This window comes from Petromyzon marinus, chromosome 24, assembly GCF_048934315.1.
Source record: "Petromyzon marinus isolate PM22_M1 ecotype Great Lakes invasive population chromosome 24, UKy_Petmar_22M1.pri1.0, whole genome shotgun sequence".
NCBI lineage: Eukaryota > Metazoa > Chordata > Hyperoartia > Petromyzontiformes > Petromyzontidae > Petromyzon > Petromyzon marinus.
Genome location: NC_133690.1, coordinates 3,896,964 through 3,919,297, shown reverse-complemented (window position 1 = coordinate 3,919,297; position 22,334 = coordinate 3,896,964). Strand labels below are relative to the sequence as shown.

The following is a 22,334-nucleotide window of genomic DNA, read 5'->3' as shown; positions in this document are numbered from 1 at the left end:
CATGGTAAAGATACACTTAATGATTTTCTAAATCATCTCAATGCACAAAACCCGGCCATCCAGTTCACCATGGAAATGGAGGTGAATAACACACTCCCATTCCTAGATATTTTGCTTGGACATGGCCTAAACGGTAAAATAACACACAGCGTTTACAGAAAGCAAACGCACACTGATGCCTATCTGAATGCAGAATCACATCATCATCCAGCTCAAAAATCCTCTCTTATCAAGACGCTCGTACATCGGGCGAAAACAGTGTCAGATGGTGAGAGTCTAGTGAGAGAGATTAAACACGTTAAAGACGCACTACGACAGAATGGCTACAATAATGCTCAAATTAACAGAGCACTGAATGCCAAATCACGATCGCAAAGCAATACTACTGAAAGCGACCAGATTGTTAAAACAATAAAAATTCCATATATCTCAGGAGTAACTGACAAATTAGCCCGTGTTCTGCAAAAGCAAAACATTACAGTAAGATTTGGTACAGTACACAAAATTCAAAAACTAGTATCTTGCACTAAAGATGCATTACCTGAACTATCAACAGAAGGTGTATATCGGATTAATTGTTCATGTGACAGCTGCTACATTGGGCAGACGGGACGTAACATTAGCGTTAGACTAAAAGAACATCAGAGAAATATTAAATTATCTCAAACACAACTGTCGGCAGTGGCAGAACATGCTTGTCAACAAGGACACTCAATTGATTTTGACAATGTTGCAGTGGTGTGTAAAACGAATTATTACTGGCAAAGACTAATTAGAGAATCCATTGAAATTGAGAGGAACAAGAATAACTTTAATCGCTCTGACAGCTACTGGCTTAGTGCGGCATGGAAGCGTATTATTAAATAATACACATTACATTTAAAGAATTACTAATCTACAACTCATTACTAATCATAACCAATGACTGATTACTAATCGATTATATAATTACAATACCCCCCCCCCCTCCGCCTCTAATCACTGCACCTGATTTGAGTTAAGTGATGACGTCACCCTGCTGCTCTATATAAAAACCGGGAGCAAGCGAGGGCTTTACCATTCTGGCGAATTGCTTGATGATGCTGGATGTATTTACCAGCGAAACGTCGTACTCAAACTGTAAATGTGGATTAACTCTTCAACACACCGGTGGGCTGAAGTAGTGAATTATTTGTCTTTTGTCAACGTGACACTTTTTTGCTGATTGGCCGTGTCGGGTGGTGGAGGGTTACGACACATTTATAAATAAACGCGATCTAACCCAAAAACCTTTATTATGAATCAACCACAATTACCACCAACAAACCGACACCACTACAATAACAACACTAGCCACAATCAACAGCAAGCGTACACAATACAGGTTTTGTTTGGGTTAGATCATATAATTCTGTCGATAAACCCACCCGACACAACCAATTAGTAAGGTTAGTCACGTAAACAAAACATGCCAATTCGTTACTAATTCAACACACCGGTTGAGTGTTGGAGAGTAATCCCACACTTACAATTATAGTACAAGGCTTGGCTATGGCTCGCTCACGCCATTGCCGACTTCTGGCGCATGGCGGGGTAAATCGTGGATACTTCCAACTCATTCTGGCTTTATTGACCTGGTCAAGGCCTATGATACCATCAAGAGGCCTCTCGGCTCTGGGTGGTTGTTCATGCTTTCGGAGCCCGCTCACAATCATTAAGGACCTTCATGATGGTGAGCGGGCCTGGGTAAAGCAACGAGGCCTTAAGTCAGAGCCATTCCCTGTTCACCTTGGGGTGCGACATTATCCTCTGACCCCTACATTATTTAAACACTTTTTTCGACCACGTAGTTTAAGCTTTCCATGGCTGTACCAGAGTAATTTCCATCTGGTACAGATACAAAGGGAGGCTGATCGATGCTCCGGTGCGGTCGAAAGATTGCTCTCTATTGGTCAACCATGTTATGTATGCTGATGATCTAGTCATTGTTTTTCACCGAGGAGTTGGAGACGCTGCCGCTGAACCTGGAACGTGCTATCCAGAGGCAAGGCCTTACCATCAGCCGCTCCAAAACTAAGCACCTGACTGGGTAGTGTCATCAAACACTACACCATACCTGGGCAGTGTGCAAAAACCAGCTCCAGTTTGACAGCAGAGGTGTCGCTCCGAATCAGTCGAGCGGCATTACCTTTTCATCAGCGATGTAACGCTGTATGGAAGCTACCCGGTCATGCAAAGCTTCAGGTTCTGTCGGCCACAGTCATGTCCTCCCTTCTCTATGCTTGCGAAATGTGGACCCCCTAATCTTTGCCAGTTAGAAACATTCAGGCTGCCATGCTTACGCTCAATCCTGGGTTTAACCAGGCTGGATTTGTGAGTTCACAAATCCTCTAAAGATCTGGACACAGTCCCATCGGTGAGCTCTTCCAGGAGCCAAGGCTGCGTTGGCTGGGTCATGGAGCACACATGCCCATACAGCTTTTGTTTGATTGGATAAAGGGGGCTAAACAGACACAGCACGGGCTAGAAAAGAGATGGAATGATGTGGTGCAAGAGGATATGGACTTTCCAATAACTGGTACCAGCGGTGTTAAGATAGGCCTCTGTGGAGGAGAGTCGTGAAGGATGCTACGGGGAAGTTGGAGGCAACAGCCCTCCGGCAACAAAGGAGGGCAGAGGAGTGACGCTCACATCAATGAGTGGAGCGCCAGGCGGCTAAAACACAGCAAGTTGGCATTGTAGGGGGCACAGATTGTGCATCGGCTAGTCAACCCATGGCACCTGGGTCTGTCCATGACCTGCCAGCGGGCGTTCGACACTTCACGTAGCCTTAAAGTGCATATAGGCTGGCACAGGTGCTGTGGTGACGTCACCGTCACTTCGTAGCAAATGGCGGTTGTTCTTGTTGCCTGTATGTGGACATTCAAAGCAGACAATTTATAAAGCAAAAAGGTCCTAGCAATGTTCCGATTCAATAGGAAATGGTAGCAAGCCCGAGCTACTGTCGGCTTGATCATCACGCTCGTTCAAAAACGTAAATGACAGTGTCAGCATGTGCTTGATAATAGCGCTTGTCCAACACTAACATTTTAATGACAAATGTTTGCCTTTGAATGCAAAACTTTCCCCCGTCTCTTTTGCTGGAACACCTGCAGTAGTCTAGTGATGGAAACACAGCAATGTATCGAGGAGTCAATTTGGGTTGAGCTCCGAGTGTTCTCAACGTGCATGCATGCACATTCTCCAAATGCTCTGGTTTCCTGCCAAACGGCCTTGCATGGAATTGGCCAAACATCCCAACATAGGACCCTGCTCAACAATAGTCTTGTTTTTAAGTCTCATCTTGAACGTAACGAACGTCAGAGAGTTTCTCAACACGCGCGATCCACCAACCGTCGCTGCCTCCGCACTACCGGACTAAAAACGCACGCCCCATGACCGTTCTCGGCTTGAATTTACACAAGCGGCCTAGGCAGAAGACGCATTGAGCAACACGCTCTCCCCGAACAAGCGACGGTGAAGACAGAAGGCGTGAAAGTAAAGGCAACAATGCAGTAGCAATGCTCCTGCTGAAAACTTCCAGGATCGCTGCCAGAAGCTGCGTGAACGCTCCGATTGATGTATCGGAGAGAGGGGAAACTCACTGAACGGGGGACTGCCATTGGAATCTCAACTTGGCCTTTGTGGATATTTCACAAACGTTGACTTGCACGTCACTTAGATGTAATCCAGAGGGAAGTCAACGCATTTGGGGTGACGCCACTCCATCGGGTCACTCAAGCGAGACGCCTGCACAAGAAACACGTGGGGTTTTTTTCCCCATAGATTTCTGTGTATTTGTGGGTTTTCATTTATTACTTTTTTACATACATACATACACACCCCCATGTGTCTACAGGCGCCAGCGATCGTAGAGTGCGGTCGTGTCGCTAAAGTTCTCTACGGTGAGTACAATGTCTTGAAAAACAACGGCGCTACGCCGCCTCTCCAAATAAAATTAAAGCGAACCGCTTACGCGTTCCGAGATTTATCAGTGAACGGGACATCCCAGCCTGCAACCTGCAGTCGCCTCGGAACGGGAAAGGGTTAGCACACACACTCGTGTTGCACATGCAGCTCCATGCTAACACGACCGCATTCACGCCAACGTGAGCGCCATGACGCTGCTAATAAAACAGAGGGGGTTGCTTCTCGTTTGCTTTATTAGTGTACCTCCTCGCACAGTAGCATCACGCGCATTGTGCACGCGACCGAGTGCCACTCGGCAGAACGTGCGTTGCGGGTTTAAAGGGTCGGGGGGGGAGTGTGTGGGGGGTAACAGCTCGCGCCTCGCCTGCTCGATGAGCGCCTGCTGCTGGCGCAGCAGCTCCAGCTCTGGCACGCCAAGCGCCTCGAGGCGACGGGTGGCGCGGCGACGGCGAGACAGCGCCAGCGCACGGAACTCGGCGTGACACGCGCGCAGCTCGCCCATGCTGCCCGCCAGACCCAGGCGCTCCAGTGCTAGACGGACGCACGCGCACACGCCGCTCTCGCGTCAAGACAGAGACTCGACCCCGTGTAGCCTCAACAGACTGGCCGGGGCAAGAGCTGTTTGCGAGCAGCTATTGAGACCGGCGTGGCACCCGAGAGGGCGAGTGGACAACAACATTTCCGCCGTTTTTTTCCTCCCCAGTGCCGATTTAAGGCCGAGTTGACATAGGCAAGGATGAGGACCGGTTCAGATATCCGGGTCGGGGGATTCGTACCGGAGTGCGCTAACCACTGCACCGCCGCTCCCCAGTGTTACACACACACACACAGTGCTCCAGTGTTACACACACACACAGTGCTCCAGTGTTACACACACACACAGTGCTCCAGTGTTACACACACACACACACAGTGCACCAGTGTTACACACACACACACAGTGCTCCAGTGTTACACACACACACAGTGCTCCAGTGTTACACACACACACACACAGTGCTCCAATGTTACACACACACACACAGTGCCCCAGTGTTACACACACACAGTGCCCCAGTGTTACACACACACACACACAGTGCTCCAGTGTTACACACACACACAGTGCTCCAGTGTTACACACACACACAGTGCTCCAGTGTTACACACACACACAGTGCTCCAGTGTTACACACACACACAGTGCTCCAGTGTTACACACACACACAGTGCTCCAGTGTTACACACACACACAGTGCTCCAGTGTTACACACACACAGTGCTCCAGTGTTACACACACTCACACAGTGCTCCAGTGTTACACACACACACAGTGCTCCAGTGTTACACACACACAGTGCTCCAGTGTTACACACACAGTGCTCCAGTGTTACACACACACACAGTGCTCCAGTGTTACACACACACAAAGTGCTCCAGTGTTACAATCACAGTGCTCCAGTGTTACACACACACACACAGTGCTCCAGTGTTACACACACACACACACAGTGCCCCAGTGTTGCACACACACAGTGCCCCAGTGTTACACACACACACAGTGCTCCAGTGTTACACACACACACACACAGTGCTCCAGTGTTACACACACACAGTGCTCCAGGGTTACACACACAGTGCCCCAGTGTTACACACACACAGTGCTCCAGTGTTATACACACACAGTGCTCCAGTGTTATACACACACAGTGATCCAGTGTTATACACACACAGTGCTCCAGTGTTACACACACACACAGTGCTTCAGTGTTACACACACACACACACAGTGCCCCAGTGTTACACACACACACACACAGTGCTCCAGTGTTACACACACACAAACAGTGCTCCAGTGTTACACACACACAAACAGTGCTCCAGTGTTACACACACACAGTGCTCCAGTGTTACACACACACAAACAGTGCTCCAGTGTTACACACACACACAGTGATCCAGTGTTACACACACACACAGTGATCCAGTGTTACACACACACAGTGCTCCAGTGTTACACACACACAGTGCTCAAGTGTTACACACACACAGTGCTCAAGTGTAACACACACACACACAGTGCTCCAGTGTTACACACACACAGTGCTCCAGTGTTACACACACACAGTGCTCCAGTGTTACACTCACACACAGTGCTCCAGTGTTACACACACACAAAGTGCTCCAGTGTTACAATCACAGTGCTCCAGTGTTACACACACACACACAGTGCTCCAGTGTTACACACACACACAGTGCCCCAGTGTTGCACACACACAGTGCCCCAGTGTTACACACACACACAGTGCTCCAGTGTTACACACACACACAGTGCTCCAGTGTTACACACACACACACACAGTGCTCCAGTGTTACACACACACACACAGTGCTCCAGTGTTACACACACACACACACACAGTGCTCCAGTGTTACACACACACACACAGTGCCCCAGTGTTACACACACACAGTGCCCCAGTGTTACACACACACAGTGCCCCAGTGTTACACACACACACAGTGCTCCAGTGTTACACACACACACAGTGCTCCAGTGTTACACACACACAGTGCTCCAGTGTTACACACACACACAGTGCTCCAGTGTTACACACACACACAGTGCTCCAGTGTTACACACACACAGTGCTCCAGTGTTACACACACACAGTGCTCCAGTGTTACACACACACACAGTGCTCCAGTGTTACACACACAGTGCTCCAGTGTTACACTCACACACAGTGCTCCAGTGTTACACACACACAAAGTGCTCCAGTGTTACAATCACAGTGCTCCAGTGTTACACACATACACACAGTGCTCCAGTGTTACACACACACACAGTGCCCCAGTGTTGCACACACACAGTGCCCCAGTGTTACACACACACACAGTGCTCCAGTGTTACACACACACACACAGTGCTCCAGTGTTACACACACACACAGTGCTCCAGTGTTACACACACACACAGTGCTCCAGTGTTACACACACAGTGCTCCAGTGTTACACTCACACACAGTGCTCCAGTGTTACACACACACAAAGTGCTCCAGTGTTACAATCACAGTGCTCCAGTGTTACACACACACACACAGTGCTCCAGTGTTACACACACACACACAGTGCCCCAGTGTTGCACACACACAGTGCCCCAGTATTACACACACACACAGTGCCCCAGTGTTACACACACACAGTGCTCCAGTGTTATACACACACAGTGCTCCAGTGTTATACACACACAGTGATCCAGTGTTATACACACACAGTGCTCCAGTGTTACACACACACACAGTGCTTCAGTGTTACACACACACACACACAGTGCCCCAGTGTTACACACACACACACAGTGCTCCAGTGTTACACACACACAAACAGTGCTCCAGTGTTACACACACACAAACAGTGCTCCAGTGTTACACACACACAGTGCTCCAGTGTTACACACACACAAACAGTGCTCCAGTGTTACACACACACACAGTGATCCAGTGTTACACACACACAGAGTGATCCAGTGTTACACACACACAGTGCTCCAGTGTTACACACACACAGTGCTCAAGTGTAACACACACACACACACAGTGCTCCAGTGTTACACACACACAGTGCTCCAGTGTTACACACACACACACAGTGCTCCAGTGTTACACACACACAGTGCTCCAGTGTTACATAGACACACACAGTGCTCCAGTGTTACACACACACACACAGTGCCCCAGTGTTACACACACACAGTGCTCCAGTGTTACACACACACAGTGCTCCAGTGTTACACTCACACACAGTGCCCCAGTGTTACACACACACACAGTGCCCCAGTGTTACACTCACACAGAGTGCTCCAGTGTTACACACACACAGTGATCCAGTGTTACACACACACAGTGATCCAGTGTTACACACACACACAGTGCTCCAGTGTTACACACACACACAGTGCTCCAGTGTTACACACACACAGTGCTCCAGTGTTACACTCACACACAGTGCCCCAGTGTTACACACACACACACAGTGCCCCAGTGTTACACTCACACAGAGTGCTCCAGTGTTACACACACACAGTGATCCAGTGTTACACACACACAGTGATCCAGTGTTACACACACAGTGCTCCAGTGTTACACACACACACACAGTGCTCCAGTGTTACACACACACACAGTGCTCCAGTGTTACACACACACAGTGATCCAGTGTTACACACACACACAGTGCCCCAGTGTTACACTCACACACACACACAGAGTGCCCCAGTGTTACACTCACACACACACACAGAGTGCCCCAGTGTTATACTCACACACACACAGTGCTCCAGTGTTACACACACAGTGCTCCAGTGTTACACACACAGTGCTCCAGTGTTACACACACAGTGCTCCAGTGTTACACACACACACAGTGCTCCAGTGTTACACACACACAGTGCCCCAGTGTTACACTCACACACACAGTGCTCCAGTGTTACACACACACACACAGTGATCCAGTGTTACACACACACAGTGATCCAGTGTTACACACACACAGTGCTCCAGTGTTACACACACACACGCAGTGCTCCAGTGTTACACACACACACAGTGCTCCAGTGTTACACACACACAGTGCTCCAGTGTTACACTCACACACACAGTGCTCCAGTGTTACACACACACACACAGTGCTCCAGTGTTACACACACACAGTGCTCCAGTGTTACACACACACCCAGTGCCCCAGTGTTACACACACACAGAGTGCTCCAGTGTTACACACACACAGTGCTCCAGTGTTACACACACACCCAGTGCCCCAGTGTTACACACACACACAGTGCCCCAGTGTTACACACACACACAGTGCCCCAGTGTTACACACACACAGTGCCCCAGTGTTACACACACACAGAGTGCTCCAGTGTTACACACACACAGTGATCCAGTGTTACACACACACAGTGATCCAGTGTTACACACACAGTGCTCCAGTGTTACACACACACACACAGAGTGCCCCAGTGTTACACTCACACACAGATTGCCCCAGTGTTATACTCACACACACACAGTGCTCCAGTGTTACACACACAGTGCTCCAGTGTTACACACACACACAGTGCTCCAGTGTTACACACACACGCAGTGCCCCAGTGTTACACTCACACACACAGTGCTCCAGTGTTACACACACACACACACAGTGCTCCAGTGTTACACACAGTGCCCCAGTGTTACACACACACACACAGTGCCCCAGTGTTACACACACACACACAGTGCCCCAGTGTTACACACACACACAGTGCCCCAGTGTTACACTCACACACACACAGTGCTCCAGTGCTGGAGCCGTGTGTACCCTGGATGACGTGCTCAGGGGAGATGGTCTTGCGCTGCGCATGCGCGCACGCCGTGTTCGCCTCGCTGGACACGTGGCGCACGAAGCGCGTGCACGCCATGCGCAGCAGGTCTCGTGCGCCCGCCGTCAGGCGCAGGCACGGCACCAGCTCGCCCACGAGGCGCTGCACGGACGCGTAGGGCAGCGTCACCTGGTCGGCTTCGTGCGCCGGACCCCCGACCCCCAGCGGAGACGCCATTGCCTCCTTCTCACCGATCTTACAAAAGTGCCACAACGACGCACAGATCAGAACGCTGGGCTACGTACGGTGCGAAAGAAGTTCAACAGGCAACAACGTTCATCGCTGCCTCCCCTCCACCCCGTAGGGCCTCTTGAATAGACTGTTGGGGGCCCAGTGCTGTGCGCGGGTACCAATGAAGGCTGGCACGGTGCCCGAGGCGGGTGGGTGGGTGATTAACACCACGCCCGGTCGTCTTTGCCTCCCTAGTGCTGATGCTTACTAGCCGCACCAGGTAATCATTTAAGGTCGAGATGACCTAAGACCGGTGCAGACATTCGTCACCGGTGTTGGGCTGCAAGTGGCAATCGAACTCGGGTTGCCGGGTTCGTAACGCAGCGAGCGCCAACCGCTACACCACTGAGGATGCATCGAATTCATCGACTGAACATATTCAACCTGCACTGGCCAGCCAGGTGAAGTATGGTCAAACTGCCTTCATCCAGCAACAATTGACAAAAGCGCCTAAAAGAAAAAAGATATACTTCATAGCATTCCTTCTCTCTCGCCTCCTCAATTAGCTCGAGTGTAAGAACTCCGCACAACTTTCACCGATTTCAAAGTCTACTGTTGAAAACCTTGAGTTCGACGCGTAATGGAAAATATAAATCCATAGATCGACGATGCATTGACAGGAGGCTAATGGCGAGCCATTAGTCAGCATTCTTCAAAAGGCCATGCAGCAAACAGCTGACGCCTTACTCATTGGTTTTTTCGGTAAAGTCACGTATGTAGAAATACAATAAAATTATATTAAAACAAAACAATTACGACGTTTCGATCACAACACAAGCGATCTTCATCAGGTGTCAAGAACAAATCATGGAGGTAAATACAACAAGAAGATGAGAGACGAGAATTCAACAAACCAAAGAAACATTATGTGAAGCACAACCAGTCAGGCCAACAACACAGTTAGACACTTCCTGGCGGACCACGAATTTCAGAAGAGTGTTAAATTTCGTGTTCAACCTCTGGATTGCACCTACCAGCATAGAGTGAACAAATACGAGGTACAAAGTCAGCAGAAATACATATACAGGCCCACCAAGAGGCAAGGAGGGAGGAAAGATGCCTTCCCTTCCTCCACGCACGGAGAGCGAAGCAGAGCTTTACAGAGAATCCAAACTTTTTTTTTACCAGGTAAGGCCCACTGAACTATATGGCTCTTTTTCAGAAGCACCCTGGCCACAAATCATAGCTCAACGAAGTGGCTTATCATGTGGTAATGTATAGCAGCCAAATACTCGAAACGTGTGTTGATTCTAAACGTTTAGGGGGAAAACCAAAGGAGCCGGGAGAAAACTCCACACGACCAGGGGGAGAGACGCACACGTTCCAAATATACAACAGGCGTCAGGGTGGGCATCTAACCCACGACCTTCTTGCATACGAGGCGAGGGAGTTAATACAAATAAAACACGTGTGGTTAATACAGACTTGATTCTTTGCAAAAGGAATGTATTTGTCGTCAACATCTTAACACCTCCTGTTTTTTTTGCCAGAAAGGGTAAAACCCATAAATATTTTGTATAATCTATTTGAGACATTTGGATGACGTGTACATCGGAAATGTTTTTGCATATTTGTTGCATACGTAATTTTTTTTTAATATATATCTCATCTTGCCCGATTTTGCGATCGCTTTGTAATCACGAAGATGTTAAATGTCAGCGCTGCTGCCGCCGCACAGTAGGGAATAGGTTCTACCTTATAAAACTGTAAATGTGGCCGAAATGTACACCCACTAGTAAACAAGGAACGTTGGGAAAACGTTTGGCACGTGGTTTGAACTGTTGGACCAACGATGGCCGAACGTTCCACGTTTACCGGGCAGTCCCTTAGTAAAATGTCCTTTCAATTGTGATGGAGACGGCAGATTGGCTCAGCCGGCTCGTTCAAATGAATCTCTTTAGGGGGGACTTTTGTCGGCGCTGGAGCACGTGCTCAAATCGATGAACAAACAATATCGGCAACAATTACAGTGCAGGCTACACAGCGAGTGGACACAAGTCCCCTCCTGCCACCAGCAAGGCTCATTGCCGTACAGTACCGGTGTCAGAAGGTCACGGACGGGAAGGTCACGAACGGGAAGGCCCTGCCGATATCTCTTTCGTTGTTACAATTCTGTGATGACAACCACGGGCGGTGGTGGTGGCCGCTTGTGGGTTAAGTGAGCCCGATGGTCTTGGCCTGCTCACGCGATGGCTTACACACACACACAAAGCCGTCGAGCATCGTCATTATCACCACCACCAACTACCACGTGCTAGTTCATGCCATGGCGGTCACCGTTCACTCGTGCCGTCCGTAGGGTGGGTGGGTGGGGGGGGGTCACAGATGGTTGACAAACACCACAAAAAAATATTCCACCGTGGAATGTGTGCCGCGAGTACAGCAGCGTGAAGACTGGTGGGACCGGAAGGGCGAGAGGTTCTCATCTCAGTCTCTTTTGAACAGTGCCACATCCCACCCCACTCGTTCAACACCCGAGAGCATGGATGTAATTCTCACGGTCCTTAGTGCCTCAATGATTGAGGCACATTGCTGGGCATCCGTGACGAAGAACTTCACAGCACTTGGTCGGATTTCCTGCAGTCTATCCGATTCTGACATTGCAATTCATAACCCTTGCAACATTAATGATCATTATCAGAATGCTAAACTTTCGAAACCACAATGAAAACCACCATTATCATCAAGCACAGTGTAAGCTCCCAATATACCGGATTCATATAGCGTGCATCACAATACAAATTCGCGTCATTGTAGATTACTTGACGGTAACACAAAAATACACAGTACGAGTCTCTCACATATCTGTATCCCTCCACATTAAAAAAAAATGTCCTACAACATCCCATCGGTCACACGGCCTTCCTCCTGGGAGTGGGGAACTTCAGCAGGCACGAGTTCAAACCCACAAAGCAGAAGTGGGCTGACTTGTTCGAGATATCCACTGCTGGTGGAGTGCCCAACGTGAACGCACAAACACCGTGACGGGCGTGGTGCAGGAGTGTAGTGTGTAGGAGCGGTGTCGCGTGTAGTGTGTAGGAGCAGTGTAGTGTGTAGGAGCAGTGTCGTGTGTAGTAGGAGCAGTGTCGCGTCTAGGAGTGTCGCGTATAGGAGGAGTGTTGTGTGTAAGGAGGAGTGTCGCGTGTAGGAGGAGTGTTGTGTGTAGTAAGTGCACTCCACTATCGTAACGCACGGTATGCGAGTGCAGCTGTTGGACGCCGGCACGTGGGTTCACACGTGGCGTCGTATCGCCCTTTAAATACAGTAGCGTCACGTGACGTCTGAGGTTGTCGGAGTTGCGGGGGGAGAGATGGGGGTGAGGGGGGGGTGAGGGGGTGGGGGGTTGGGGGGGTGAGGGGTGGGGGGGGTGAGGGGTGGGGGGGTGAGTGGTAGGGGGGTGAGGGGTGGGGGGGTGAGGGGTGGAGGGTTGTTGGAGACTCTCACTTCTTGTCGTATGGCTGCTGATGTTCGATGCAGGGCAACAACTACAATTTCACATTCAGGTGGTGGTCAAGCCAGCAGACAACGGCGTCAGGAGCCAGCTGAGTGGAGTATCGCAGTGATGTATCTTTGTGGATCGGGCCATTGCGTCGTTACAGGTTGTACTACGGTGTGTTCAGGATGACAACAGCCGTATTTCCATTTGTGCATCAGGGCATCCGCATCTACTGCCGTGGTTTACGTGGATGCGGTTTAGGGTGGACCGTGAGCAGCTTCGTGGAAGATTAAACCCAGCGACCTTCTTCGTTGGGCTCTTTCACAACAAGCTGTGGCTTCTTTTGAACTCCCATTCCGCTCTCAAAGACTCTTCACTCAAGAGGCGGAGCAGATGCTCTGTCGTTCAAGCGCGCACCCACACGGATGGTTTGCGTTGTCCTCGGATCACAATACCTCTGGGTGAGGGCCACCCCACAGTCGTCACCATGCACCACGGTCCCCCGTGATGGCAACAATCCCTCTAAGCGGCTGACCTCACCGCTCCATCTCCACGAAGGTCGCCTGCTCCGTGCGTCTTCTCTCCCTTGGGCTGCCATTCTTGTCACTCGTCTCGTCCATCGACAAAATAAATATAATCGGCGACATTTCGAGGAATGGCCCTTCAGAGCACATGGTAATACCACGGGGCTTGATGTGAAAGGTTTTTATATTTGTTAAATAGGTATATGAAGTTATCTAATAGTATGTAGTAAGTACTTTCATTTTAACACGTAGGCTTTCGCGACCAATATCCATAAGTTTTTTTGGGTTAGATCGCGTAAATATCGTTAAAACCCGCCACCACTCGACACAGCTAACTAGTAAGGGTTGTCACGTAAACAGAACATGCCAATTCGTCACTAGTACAGCACACCGATGTGTTGGAGAGCCAAGCCACATTTAAAATCTGAGTATCATGTTTTGTTAGTAATTACAACTAGCTCCATCAGGCGACAGCAAAACGTCGTACTCAAGATTGTAAATGTTGTGGCTTGGCTCTCCAACACACAAACGGTGTTGCTGTACTACTGACGAATTGGCCACGATCTGTTTACGTGACAACCCTTACTCGTTGGCCGTGTCGGGTGGTGGCGGGTTTAACGACACATATATTTATGCGATCTAACCCAAAAAAACCCTCTATTATGGAAGTACCTTCATATAAACAAAAGGATGAGTGAATAAACGCATTTATGTTCAAAATAAAATTATTAAAATGTTGCCGGCACAATGCATTATGGGAAGGTTTGTGCTTGCAGGGCGGTGTTCTTCACTGCAAGGCCCGCGGGCCACTGGCGGCCCCTGGTAGCCTTTCGTCCTGCCCCTGCCGTGCGGCCCTCCGACAATACACAAAGGGCAAAAACACCCCCCAGCATCATCATCGCGCTGCTGTCAAACCCCCAATGGTTTCAAATGTGGCGAAAACTTTTTTTGGTTTTGGCCATGTTTTTGTTTATTGTAGTACGGAGTTAGACTGATGGCCTTAATCTTAGTTGTCTTGTGGTTGTTGTTGTTGTTTGACTTGCATCCCACTGGGATTTTTGCACACAGCGTTGATGTACGGTGCTATTTCAGGAATATTTTGATGTTTTTTTCCTGGATTTTCTGTTTGCAGTCACATAATCACCTTAAAATGTTTTCTTGTTCATGTTTTTGTTTGTTGCGGTTGCACCCGATTCAAGAGCCGAATGGCTCACAGGGCTATACCAAATAAATGAACTATGAACTAACTGCTGATGTCTCCTTCGGTGAAAGTGGCCTCTGAAAATTAGTGAAGGACCCACCGGTGGAGGGCAAGGCGCGGCCCCACTGGCAGGACATTCCTCATCAGCGTTGTTGAGTGCACTACTGGACAGCAGGCGAGGTCCAAACCCCACCTCGACATGGTACTTGAGATGAAGGCCCACACAGCATCACACAAACCACGTTGGTTTCCATCAGAGCCGTTTTGACATTTTTCCTTGATTATCTAAATCACAAAAACGCACGAATAGTTTAGCAATGTTTAATCACCAAAGCAGTACACGTACGTACTCAATACACACATTTTTAGATTTTATAATAATAGGCTCACACTGTCGTAATAATTATATTCTATATAGGATCTACATTGCACCCTTTCCACGAGGTAGGGAATCACACTACTTGCACTCCTCACCACTGTGTGTGGACCTCCCACCAGCAGCCAGAGGAGAGACATCACCAATGCAAGCTTTCATACGCACCGCTCTCAATCGCTTCTGTTACGCAGTTATCTTGGCCGTAGTTATTTACTCTAATTCATATTTGCTTGATCTTCGCCGACTTCTATTTGCTCGAGTTCGGCATGACATCGATTGGTGTCACTGTTGTACTCTGCTCTTTAATTTTTTCTGCTTTTGCCACTTTGGCCACCCAGCTGACTCTTGCAAAATTAGTTCTCACCCTGGTTAAACAAAACCATCTTGAACCTGAGTCACTCCCTTAGGACAACTTACGCAATACCAGATGGTACAGTGAAGGAAAAAAGTATTTGATCCCCTGCTGATTTTGTACGTTTGCCCACTGACAAAGAAATGATCAGTCTATAATTTTAATGGTAGGTCTATTTTAACAGTGAGAGAGAATAACAACAACAAAATCCAGAAAAACGCATGTCATAAATGTTATAAATTGATTTGCATTTTAATGAGTATTTGACCCCCTCTCAATCAGAAAGATTTCTGGCTCCCAGGTGTCTTTTATACAGGTAACGAGCTGAGATTAGGAGCACACTTTTAAAGGGAGTGCTCCTAATCCCAGCTTGTTACCTGTTTAAAAGGCACCTGTCCACAGAAACAATCAATCAGATTCCAAACTCTCCACCATGGCCAAGACCAAAGAGCTCTCCAAGGATGTCAGGTATAAGATTGTAGACCTACACAAGGCTGAAATGGGCTACACGACCATTGCAAAGCAGCTTGGTGAGAAGGTGACAACAGTTGGTGCGATTATTCGCAAATGGAAGAAACACAAAAGAACTGTAAATCTCCCACGGCCTGGGGCTCCATGCAAGATCTCACCTCGTGGAGTTGCAATGATCATGAGAACGGTGAGGAATCAGCCCAAAACCACAAGGGAGGATTTTGTCAATGATCTCAAGGCAGCTGGGACCAAAGTCACCAAGAAAACAATTGGTAACACACTACGCCGTGAAGGACTGAAATCCTGCAGCGCCCGCAAGGTCCCCCCACTCAAGAAAGCACATATACATGCCCGTCTGAAGTTTGCCAATGAACATCTGAATGATTCAGAGGACAAGTGGGTGAAAGTGTTGTGGTCAGATGAGACCAAAATGGACGTGGAAACATTATGCTTTGGGGGTGTTTTTCTGCTAAGGGGACAGGACAACTTCACCGCATCAAAGGAATGATGGACGGGGCCATGTACCGTCAAATCTTGGGTGAGAACATCATTCCCTCAGCCAGGGCATTGAAAATGGATCGTGCATGGGTATTCCAGCATGACAATGACCCAAAACACACGGCCAAGGCAACAAAGGAGTGGCTCAAGAAGAAGCACATTAAGGTCCTGGAGTGGCCTAGCCAGTCTCCAGACCTTAATCCCATGGAAAATCTGTGGAGGGAGCTGAAGGTTCGAGTTGCCAAACGTCAGCCTCGAAACCTTAATGACTTGGGAGAAGATTTGCAAAGAAGAGTGGGACAAAATCCCTCCTGAGATGTGTGCAAACCTGGTGACCAACTACAAGAAACGTCTTACCTCTGTGATTGCCAACAAGGGTTTTGCCACCAAGTACAAAGTTATGTTTTGCAGAGGGGTCAAATACTTATTTCCCTCATTAAAATGCAAATCAATTTATAACATTTTTGACATGCGTTTTTCTGGATTTTTGTTGTTGTTATTCTGTCTCTCACTGTTAAAATAAACCTACCATTAAAATAATAGACTGATCGTTTCTTTGTCAGTGGGCAAACGTACAAAATCAGCAGGGGATCAAATACTTTTTTCCCTCACTGTACATCCTACATGCGCCTAATTAGGCCACGACAACTTCGACATCACCCCTGTGGACACTTCTATCACCGTGTGCCCCTGGACACCGCAGGACCACAGAGCAGCCGCCACACACCAGACCATCCGCCTGCCAGTAGCCCTGGTGAAGATGACTGCAATCCGCAATCTTCCAGTCGTCATGTGTAGAAGTAGCCGTTGTAGGTGCTCTTCTTGTGCCGGTCCTTGACATTCACCTGCTCAAAGGGGCACTGGGACGGCAGGGGAGACGCCGCTTCAGCGTGTGCGGCCGTGTGCCAGTGTCAACGTGAGGGTAACCACATCCCTGTGTCCGCGTACATCATACACGTACACTTAGACACGGTTGGTACTCAAACACCAGCATACATCGGCTCGGGAAATAAGAGGGAATAAGAGGGAACGGAGGGAAAAGGAGTGGAGAAATGGGAGAGACGAGGGAGACAGATGCTGTATCAGGCCATTTATGGACTCAGTCTATTGTCCTATCATCTCATAGCGTCCCTGGCACGTAATCATATGTTACACAGTGGCAGTGGGGGGTTCCAAAATGCCGATGTATTACTAATAAACCCCAAGGATCAGATCGAAATCCCTAATTTCGATCGGATCATTGGGGGGGCGGGGGCACGTGCCACCCCCCCCCCACTGGCTCCGCCAGTGCATACAGTAGAACGTCAACTGGGGTGCGCGCACCCCCTGGGGGTGCGAGACACGGCCAGATTTGTTTAGAAGGTAAATCATCGAAAACACAAATAAAGCATGGCCACGTAAGTACAACTACTTTGTTTCATCAAGCCCCATGCATTTATTAACATTACAAAAGTTGTAACCATCGAGAACCAAAGAAGTAGAAGACTGCAGTAATGGTGAAGAACCACTGCTCGAATAGAATGGTGATGAGACAGCAACTCGGTCGCCACGTGCGTTACTTTTCGCGCGCGTTCCTACTGCTGTCGTGATCATTGGATAAATCAATGGTGTGCGCGAATACAGGACAGTGTGAAAAAGAGCTTCATAGCTCATCGGATTTTTTTTCCCATGAATAAATAAAGATTCTGATTCTGTGCCCAACCGGGGGTATGTGAGAGTCGCCTCTGGCCCTCGGAGAGGAGACGCATGTTGAACGTCATTCACGCACCGTACGTAGCCAACCGTGCTCATCGGAGGTGCGGGGGAAGGACAACAAACTAAACACAACAAGCAGTTTTAAAGAGCCATTAAGAAGTTTTTTTGGGTTAGATCGTGTAAATATAAACGTGTCCTTGAACCCGCCGCCACCTGACACAGCCAATTAGTAAAGGTTTGTCACGTAAACAAAACGTGCCAATTAGTTACTAGTTCAGCACACCGGTGTGTTGGAGTATAGCCACAACATCTACAATTCGAGTACTGTAACGTTTCACCGGTAATGACAACCAGCCTCACCAGGCGACAGCCAGAAATGTGGAGAAATCCTCCTGTTTCGCGGTCTTAAATAGAGGGATCAGTTTTAAAGACATGCATTTTCAATCTAGATTTGAAAGTGCATAGCTCCAGTGCCTTCCTCATATTGGAAGAGCGTTCCAGACGGTTCCCCACCCGCGCCGTGGGACCGTGTGCGTGTGCTGTGCGACTGGCCGCTGCGTGCGTGCGTACGTGCCTGCAGGCCGAGCCGCAGCACTTCCCACGCAGCAAGTGAGAGCGGCTCGTGAACACGGAGTAGCCGGACACGGGGTCCACGTACGTGTCCTTGCCTGCCTGCACGCACGCACGCAGCGTTTCCATTCCACAAGGTCCCGCGCGTGTCAGTTACTGCGCTGCGATGGTATATCACAGTTCGTTGATTCATCGATGGTGGACGGCAGGATGGGGGTGGTGCAGTGGTGACACTTGCACATCACAGCAAGAAAAGGGCTGACTTCGATTCCAATTTCGGGTGCCTTTGTGTGGAGTTTGTACGCTCTCCCCCTGTTCTGAAGTTTGTGCGTATGTGGAGTTTGTATGTCCCCCCCCCCCCCCTGTTAATTCTCCCCGCTCTGAAGACTGTGAGTGTGAGTTTGTATGTTCTCCCTCTGTTCCACACAGGTTTCCTCCGGGCTCTCTGGTTTCCTCTTAAATAAAAAAAAACACACAAAAGGCACACGATAAAACAGGTGTCGGCCAAGACATCCCCAATGCTGAAAAATTACCTGAAAAATTACTCAACTGCGATCACATACAGCAACATCACCCCCTTACGTCGTCCCAACATCACAATCTTGAGGCCAGATGGATGGCGAAGCCTTACTGGCAAGACCTTACTGACAGAGCGCCACAGGACACATAGCTCTTGTGGGTTAGGGGCCGTCCATAAATGACGTCACGCGATTTTGGACGATTTTTGACCCCCGTCACTTCGTCACACGGCGTCACAAAAAGTCAGACCCCCCCTCAAATATGACGTCACAAAGCTCCGCCCCCCCCCCAAAGATATAAAACATGCTTCAAATCGCTTTAAACTATTGTCATTGTAGTGCGTATTTAATGTGGCGCTGCACTCTGATGTTGTAGGAGAAAACATTTATTAATAAGTCTATTTAATTAAGTAGAACGTGTTGTCTATATTTATTTAAAGTTGCGCAATTTGATGTCACGTCACATTTCTTAAACGCCCCCCCCCCTCCCAGGTGCGTGACGTCATTTATGGACGGGCCCCTTAGCAGGGTCGAGTGACTGCTGGCTGTGGGTGTTACCCGTGTTAAAACTACTCAAATCTACTCAGCGCTCTGCTCACTTCTCAAAGAGAAATTTCCATGCACAATACTCCCGGCACCTCTGCTCATAACGCACGTTTATGGATAAAGATGCAGCCCCTGCAATTGCACTATCACACCAATGCTGCCAAGACTTCCACTACGTATGTTGAAATTCTTTCGCACCGTACGTAGCCAACTGTGCTCATCGATAGCTCGAGAGAACCTCTTCACAGGGTGTTTGGCCTACTCTTCCACGCTGGCCAGACATCTTAGAAGAGGTGGAAGTGCCCACACTATACCCCCGCCATATCAGACGTGTTGATCTACAAACTATCGTCTACACATTCACACTGCTGGGTGGACAGACGCAGAGCATTTAACACAAAAAAAACTTGCACAATGGTTTCAAATGCCGCGCCAGGAGTTCGAACTGACGACATCTGGATTGCAAGTGCAGCGTGCTGCTATTACACCACAGTGGCAGCATTCAATTTCTGTTCGTCTAGGAATAAAGTGTAGAGGAATGCTTCCTTAAGAGTTCCAAGGAAACGTGTAGGACCCTATTATGCCTGCAACTGCTGGGTCACAAGTCGGTGTGCAGGGCTGTGTTTTCACCAACGCAACAGGGGCGGCTGTATCATTGTGATATTATTATGCTTGTTTACCCAAGGTAAGCCTCAAGGAGTCTCTCTTTTTTAGAAGGTTCATGCTAAGTATAATTCCAATTGAGTGATTTGTGGTGCCATTTTTAGAACTTGGCAAATTTGGACCGTGACGGCGGCATAAGGCTTGACCTGCTCTTGAAAATCCTGCCACAGGGTCTTTTAACACCCACTGTGAAGCAGACGCCAGGTAATTTTGGTGGTTAAATACCGGCAGCAATAACCAGGGCGGCCGATTGGAATCAGACCGTGAACATCTGCAACAAGCGGCGAACGCGCTACCACGTCACAGGGTAATGGATGGTGGGGGGGAGGCGCTTAGGGTGATATGCGAGGGATCATCGAACATCTAGGGCAGTGTTCTTCATTGCGAGGCCATTGCGGGCCATTGGCAGCCCTGGAGTGCGGCCCATGACATGCGGCCACCCGACAATCCTAATATATAAACACCCAGGTCTGTGATTGTCATTGTGACTAACGTGGCACGGATTGGTTTAAGTGCCTCACGTGACCGGGACCAAGCAGCCAACCAACGCTTGGCGGGGCTATAGAGGGGCGGGTGAAAGTCTGCATAGAACCAAATCCCCAGCAAGGCCATCTACTTAACGTCGAGAGGAAATTCACACGAAATGCCGTTTTCAATTTAGTTATTCCAGATGTAAAATGATATAAGCTTTTAATGAAGAAATAAAATAATCTAATTCAAAACATAATACAATTCAAAGATGTTTCATTTTAAAGCTTCAAAACGGAGCATCGGGTGCTTGCGCAAATCTGTCGTTCGTGTGCGATTTTTTTCGTGACATTCCTGGCCGAAGGTCGTAAATGGTTGTGAGGGGTGCAACAGGCGCCCCCGAACAACCCCTAGGTACACAAATGTGAAAACACCCCCCTTGCAGGCAGTGCGGCGGCCCTCACACTTGTCGGCGAAAGTGCAACCCTGACTCTGCAAATGAGTCAACACTGATCTAGGGCCTCATGACCATGGAACTGTAGCACCACTCCTGACAAACGGGCGACACCGACCGTGTCATCACCCCCCTCCCGTGTTTCGTGCTGAATTAGCAAAGCCAAGCACATGCTCCAGGCCAGCGTTAAAAGCCACCCGACTGCAGCGTTCTGGCCGGATGTGAATAAACCAGGCGGCCCATTCTCACAGACTGTGGCATCATCCCACTGCCTGCGCACGAGAAGGATTCTCAGACACTTGACAACGAGGTGGGGGGGGGGGCAGCTTAGCAACACTATTGAGGAAGTGCGTCGGCTTTGCTTCTCCACTCCACTACCGAAAGTGACACGTTGTACACGTACAGTCCTTTTGTCAACACACTGCTGGACGAGGGCCCGTGTCCACCCTTGTGTGGTTCAGTGGAGTTGTTTCACCGTGCTTCACCACGCTGCACAGTGCGGGTCGGTGACGTTGGGGAGCGCAGGCAGCGGAGTGTAGCACGGTACAATGAACTTTGTTGCACTGCCCTTTGCCAAAAATGTCGGAATCAATGGATGTATTCATACGGGAGGAATCTGATGAGCTATGGAAGCTATTTTTCACAGATGTCCAGTCGGGGTGGGTCAGAACGTTACAAAAAAATTATACGAAAACACGATGAGAGTGAAAATGAGTGTATAGGAAAGGTAAAGAAATTACTTTAAAAAAAATATGCAGTCCTCAGCAGCCTGTAGCACCTATTGTATGCACGGTGGTCACCCATCCAAGCAATATCCATGCCCAGCCCAGCTTAGCGCCTCGCAATATTGGGGCGAATTCCTCGGTGGTTTGGTCGTACGAGTTGACGCGATGCATTGTGCTTAACCAACTGGGACTGGGAGAGGCCCAAGCCAGGTCCAGATGCCAAATGATCAGAAGTGGTAATGTGTGTAAGGAGA

The 22,334-nt window shown here is 49.0% G+C and overlaps 1 protein-coding gene across 3 annotated transcripts; it reads right to left on the bottom strand.

Moving 5' to 3' along the window:
* Positions 1-1,257: 1,257 nt before the first annotated feature.
* Positions 1,258-12,863, bottom strand: LOC142928886 (protein Dr1-like). 3 transcript variants are annotated; one of them, XM_076069349.1, is made up of 4 exons: positions 12,777-12,863; positions 11,622-11,761; positions 9,292-9,547; positions 1,258-4,479 (listed from the first exon to the last, which is right to left on the bottom strand). In XM_076069349.1, exons 3-4 carry the CDS (start codon positions 9,527-9,529, stop codon positions 4,118-4,120), a joined length of 600 nt encoding a protein of 199 aa, XP_075925464.1. In that variant the 5' UTR covers positions 9,530-9,547; positions 11,622-11,761; positions 12,777-12,863; the 3' UTR covers positions 1,258-4,117. The 3 variants fall into 3 exon arrangements, with proteins under 3 accessions (XP_075925464.1, XP_075925465.1, XP_075925466.1); XM_076069350.1 differs by having other exon boundaries at positions 11,622-11,776; positions 12,777-12,826; XM_076069351.1 differs by lacking the exon at positions 12,777-12,863 and adding an exon at positions 12,493-12,768 and having other exon boundaries at positions 11,622-11,776.
* Positions 12,864-22,334: the final 9,471 nt, after the last annotated feature.

Bases quoted from the DNA above. Each gene is read 5' to 3' on its own strand.
- LOC142928886 (XM_076069349.1), bottom strand. From the start codon at position 9,529: ATGGCGTCTCCGCTGGGGGTCGGGGGTCCGGCGCACGAAGCCGACCAG. The intron at 4,480-9,291 runs GTACACACGGCT...GCGTCCGTCTAG, and splicing joins CCCTGAGCACGTCATCCAGG to CACTGGAGCGCCTGGGTCTG.